The 6,106-nt window shown below is 38.1% G+C and overlaps 1 protein-coding gene across 1 annotated transcript; it reads right to left on the bottom strand.

Annotated features, from left to right (window-relative positions):
* Nucleotides 1-1,283: 1,283 nt before the first annotated feature.
* On the bottom strand, nucleotides 1,284-3,597 carry LOC105056087 (uncharacterized). Its single transcript, XM_010938162.4, has 2 exons — nucleotides 3,377-3,597; nucleotides 1,284-2,570 (listed from the first exon to the last, which is right to left on the bottom strand). Exon 2 carries the CDS (start codon nucleotides 2,515-2,517, stop codon nucleotides 1,546-1,548), a length of 972 nt encoding a protein of 323 aa, XP_010936464.2. The 5' UTR covers nucleotides 2,518-2,570; nucleotides 3,377-3,597; the 3' UTR covers nucleotides 1,284-1,545.
* Between the last annotated feature and the right edge of the window lie 2,509 nt (nucleotides 3,598-6,106).

Below are 6,106 nucleotides of genomic sequence, written 5' to 3'. Positions count from 1 at the left end.
AGGACTGAGACACTACCATATATATCCCTATTAGCCTGTGCACCTCACGCCCTCCCCCAAGAAAAACCACAACACAAATTCCAATTCTTTGCAGTAGGTCTTTTGCATACCATAGAGGCTGTACAGTTCTTGATCATCACTATGTTATCTGATCATGAAGATGGATGGCTGTCAAACACCGTGTGTCGCGTTGCATATCAAACATGGGACATCATTGTTGGATGGAAAATAGCCATGCATCTATCTCTGTGATCAGATAATGTGATGGCAATCAAGAACCCAATATGCAGCCTTATGTGATGCAAAAAATGCACCGGGACCATTACCTAGATACCGTCTAAAGGCAAAATGCCACTTTCCATGCCACACTTATTGGCTCTCCCACCAACTGCATTTTTTACCTTGTATTTCGTTGGGTCTTACGCAGTTGTGATAATTAGCACAATCTCCTTTGTCTTGTCAAAGCAAACAAGAGAGTATCCATTATCTAAAACATGAGCCATCATTCGAGCACATTCCTTTCAGGACATCTCGATCCTTTTAGAGCTCCAAAACCGTGGGTCAGATCAATCACCTGTGACCTTCTTTCTTCTCTTTTCCTTTGTTTTTGGAGGAAACCTAGCACCTACCTGTCATGCTTTTCCATAAACACACATAAAATCATATATAATTTAAATAAGATGAAACCGTTATAGCCGTTGCTTTAGTTAATTAAGTGTCGGAGATTGAAAAAGCGAGGTCAAAACAATGTTTTCTTTCTTTTCTTTGCTTTACCAAGACTTTAAAAAAAAAAAAATCCTTTTCCTGAAAAAGCTGCTAGAGTTATGATAGTTATGAATGTCAAAATCATATGGAAGAAAAAGATTTTTTCCCCTCTATTTTTATGGTGGTGGTAGTGGCGGAGAGGAGAGTGATTGATCAGTAGTTCAATAGATAGTACTACTCATAGGCACAAGCAAACCAAGAACTAGAGAGAAATATGTTCATAATCTCAAGCACCTTGTGGAAACTTATTCCTTTCACTATATAATCCTAAAAGGCCAACTTCCAAGTCAGTCCTATATCACATTTGATTATATATATATATATATATATATATATATATATATATATATATATATATATATAACTATGTTATGATAATGACAAAGTGATGCATCATTGTTTAGGGCCAGGAAAAAAATCAAGCAAATATGTCATGACCATACTTTTGATCTCTTATATTATAACGCGAGCTCCAGACTAGAGGTGTGTTGTTCTCCTTTTGTGTGAAAACACCATCCTGGCAAGAAAAACTAACTTTCATAAATGCAAATAACATCAACTTTATAGTAAATTTAGTGCCAATTAACAAGAAAACTAAATACTGTGCACTAAATTTCTCACTCCCATATATCCAAAAATAACATAAAATTTCATGCGACTTCCAACACTCAAGAAACGATATACTTCACTTCAAATCACACTAAACTCACAACAACCTCTGGAAAATTTACGAAGGTGGTTAATGTATGTGGCCGCGGCCAGAATTGCCACTGTTTGGTCTCAATCTTGATGGCCTTGAGGATGGCGATGTTTAAAAGCTAAGTTGGGTTGGAGAAGTTCCAAGCTCGGACCGCCTGACTGCAATGAAGTTCTAAGAGAATTTGAGGGGAGAAGCTGTGAAGCTGAGTTGTCCATATGAAGGTGCTTGTATTGCTTTGCATTGAACTCAGTTGGGGGATTCATATATGATGCAAACATCGATGCAGGCTGATAATTATGGAACCCATCTGCTTGAGAGAAATGGCTTCCTAGATAGGAGATATGTGCATTAGATGGATCCCAGTGATGATAGGAGGGGTATGACATGTCATTATTCTGCAAACCACTTCCTGTATCATTTCCTTTGATCATACTGCCTTTCTCAATGCTGGTTTCCTTCATGGCTTCTTTTTCTTTATTCTTCATGAGAACATCTGAGTTCCAAAATGTGGATTTTTGCACCATATTCATTGCATTCTGAACAGTATTATGGTCAAGCATATCTCCATTTGCCACACTAGAAGAAGAGGCTAATTGGAAAGCTCTATCATCATGAATAAACTCAGTACCATCTCTGGTGGGATCGAAAGAGGGAGCTTGAGGTGGAGCCAATTTGTGAGAGACTGCCATGGACTGAGGGAATTGAATGAAATTTCCTGGTGGCATTTGGAGCGGGGGAAGCTTATCGATCTCGTGTTGAGCAGCATTTAGTAACCAATCCACAACTTTGCTAGGCTGATTAACCCCTAGCTTATCCTGAAGGTCATACAATTGAATAGCAGTCGGCACTGACAGCCTTACTCGCCTATCCCTCAATCCTCTTATAGTCCTAACTTTGCTATGTCTATCCTTTCCTCCAAATGTGCGTGAGACCCGTACAATTCTTGGATTTTTTAGTCCTGACCATAGTCTTGAACTTACTGGGAACCCATCCACATTGGTACCTCCTCCTTGTTTAGTAAAAAGCTCTTCTTCTCTTGAATCTCTGATCATCTTACTAATTTCAACACTTTTAAGAAAATACTCAAATTGAAACCGAGAATTCCCTGCATAAAGTACGCACTTCTATCATTCTGGAATCAGTCAACAACACATGTATTTCATGCATGTAGTCCTTTTGTTTCGTGAAAGATCGACAAATGTTTGTTCCAGTCCCCAAAAGTTGTTCGATCTATGTTCAATTCTTTATCATCTATGTGAGTAATATGTTGGTGATTACTCTATCTTAAAGAAATTACTCTTCTTTCTATCTGTTGATATTTGATGATTCACAGTCTGTAGATGCACGGGTTAAAATAGTACCGAGGAAAAAGAAATTGTACATCTGCAACATAAATGCACACATAGATATACACAGAAAGGAGGTGGGGAGAGAGGGGCTTCATCCAAGCTAAATCCAAAAGTTCTTGATCAAAAAAAATTTTACGTTAGTATGGAAAATTGAGAAGAAACTTGGAAGAAACACTACGATCTTTAGTTTGTAATTAATCTTAGGGTATATCAAAATTCAAAAAAGAAAATGAAGAAGTAACAGGATCAGAATCTGCACTTCTCGACTGACATCCAATGATTCTTAATTTATATTATATCTGTGAGATCTATGTTCTCAGGGTAAAAAGCTTGAAGTAATCTGATATTCAGAATTCCTACATATTTAACTCTATCATCCATGAAATAAGTTCTATTTCATGAGATGAAGATAACTTTACTGAAAGTGCAAGCAAGCAATGGCATATATGTTTCTTGATTTTACCTATTAAAAGGAAAAACTATATTTTCTTGATAGACAATTAGGGGAAGGCTCACCCTCCTTTGTTCACTATAGCCATGAAGAAATTTGCGATCGGCTTACCTGTAAGTGCAAAAATCTTGAGAAAGATAGATTCCTCAGGGGTTCAGCAGGAACGAAGCTTCAGAGTGGGGCTGTGCACCTCCAAATTTGCTCAAAGTAAAGCTGGTCCAGTTGCCTGTAGGGTTCAAATTCGAACTGACCTGGTATTGAATTCATAACCAGTTCGAGCAAGCTGCGCATTTTGGGATGGGGAAGATGATGGATTTGCAAAAGGCCTAAAAAAAGAAAAAGGCACCGTGCATTTGCAAACTTGTGGTGCACATTCATCATGCCTATGAAATTGACCGAAAAGTCATGGTTTTTATCTTTTTCTGATCACATACATCTCTCAATCACTGCCTTATTGACAAGGGTAAGTTGGTCTTACCTAACCTAGATATTTTTTGGTTCAAATATTTTCGGTATTGTCATAAGCATACTAATAAATGTATCATGTCGTTGAGAATCTTCGTACCTCTTAGGGTATTGAAGATCATGGAAGGGATATGCTGCGGTGGTTAGTTGAGAATCACGAGCATAAAATCCAAGAAAATTTGCTTTATTCAACTCTTGGGACCATTGTAATTGATTTGTTGCAATCAAATCACCTTTGCCTTGTGGTAACCAACCTGGAGCTAAACATTCAGATGAATGTTATTGCACTCTATTTAGCCATAATGATGTATCCATAAGACATAAGATAAAAGTCAAAAACAGTGTATGGCAGCTCAATGTAAAGAAATATGGAAGGTAAGCAAGCAAATATGTGGTTGCATTGAGAAGGTATAGCCTGATTTTCTAACTGTTAGCAATATCAGCACTATATATATCTTATCATTCCGATGCATCATAATTTTCAAGAGGAGAAACTGGATGTGAAGTAAAGTCAAATGTTCAATATTAGACAAGAATTTGATGATCAATATCAAATAAATGAAAGTGCACCACAAGATGAGGATGGATCTATATCTAGATATCACATGGTATAGCTTATTTAAGACTAAAGGTCGGACCTTCCTCAGATGCATGTATACCTGAAACCCTAAGAAGCTACGAGCCTACAATATTAGCTTAGGGACCAACACAACCTCATTAAGGCATCCACCAAACCAAATGCTAGGAGGACCACACAAATTGCAATCCTTCTTTGGCAGGCAACTTTGCAGGGAGCAAACTGAATCTAATGCAGATATTGGAAGGTCGTAAACAGATGAAGGCATATTTGTGGTGGTGCCTAGATCTTCATGATTATGGCTCCTAGATGCACCATAACGGGTCTCACTCAACATCATGCCAATGTAGCAAAGCATCTTCAACACTGAGATGCTTAAAACATTTCCCCCTATCGGTCCTTAACAATGAAAGAGGTCCAAATAGGCTTGCCTACCTTGCTATTTTACATGCTATCATTACACAAGGAGAAAGAAAAGCATGCCAAAATTCTTCTTGTTTCTGTAAAATGTTATGCACCTGAAAGCAATATGAGATAATTAATTCTTCAAGAAAAGGGTAGAGGATTCATCTACTACAACAAGAAGCTGAAGTGCTCATCTCAATCTGCCATGATCCTTCTGCTCTAGAGTGTTTCCATCTCCTTCAATTGGCTTGTTAAAACTGTTCCTTGTGTAGTTTTTCAGAGAGTGAGAGAGAGAGAGATATTATTCCATGCTTTTATCCATAGAATAGGCATTCTACAGATGCCAAAACTCTTCACATCTGTCTGTATCCCATAATATGGTAACAAAAGTGTGTAGGAATTAGTTCCTTTAGGTTTTGATCATGAGGTGACAGGCCAATATAAGATGATTTTACAAGGACTACATTTTACTTGATATGGAGAAAGGCCAAAGAGAAAAATCTCTTCCTCTTCTGAGTCCTCTCTTGGATCTTGCGACACCAGAAACGATCATGACCTCCAAACCCATAAACCCTGCAAGAAGGGAAGCAGATCATAAAACAAGATATCTCGCAGGAAGCCCATCACACTCTTAAAACAAACTCATGCTCTATATACTCTTTTCTGATAATGGAGAGAAAACAAACACTAGTAGGGTCCCTCAAATTGTTAAAGAAACATATTGACAAAGAATTAAAAGAAAACGAGAAGGATTCCGAGTGAAATCTTAGTTGCAAAACTACATGATCTCTGGTATAGTTGTTAGTCTTCTTTTCCTTGTTTGAAGAAGCCGAGAAAAATGAGATATCCCCGCACCCCAAACCCCCTTTCTCCAAGAGGAATAGAATGTCCGGCTTTGAAAATCTAAATATTCTTGAGATCACAGGCTCCAAACCATCAGCATTATACTTCTTGTAAAAAATTTTAAAGCTGCAGTAAAGTAAGATGAGATTTATTTTCTTTCATTAAGAGGATTCCATCTCTTCCCTTTTGCAGGCTCCCTTTCATCAACCAAACCCCAGAAACAGGCACGTTTTTGTCCTCGTTGCCATATAAGAAATGGGCATCTTCTGAAGTCCTCAGGGATGTGTTGCTTTCATAATTTAACAGTTGTCATATGCCAATTTTTTAAGGGTACGCTGTGCTGTATCTGTGAATAGGATGTTTATAGGATTTTTAGGGTTTCACACAGAAGCTAGAGAGAGAGAGAGAGAGAGAGAGAGAGAGAGAGAGAGAGAGGGAGGGAGGTGGAAACGCCAAAGTGAACAGGCCTTGGGCTAAAAGAGATGGTCCCAAAAGCAGTTCATTTGTCAGCCATCAGCTAACAGGCTGAGCTGGTCCACCCTGGTGTATTT

The sequence above is a fragment of the Elaeis guineensis genome, chromosome 13 (genome assembly GCF_000442705.2).
Source record: "Elaeis guineensis isolate ETL-2024a chromosome 13, EG11, whole genome shotgun sequence".
NCBI classification, from domain to species: Eukaryota; Viridiplantae; Streptophyta; class Magnoliopsida; order Arecales; family Arecaceae; genus Elaeis; species Elaeis guineensis.
The sequence above is the reverse complement of the archived record's forward strand: the minus strand, read 5'-3'. Positions and strand labels throughout refer to the sequence as shown.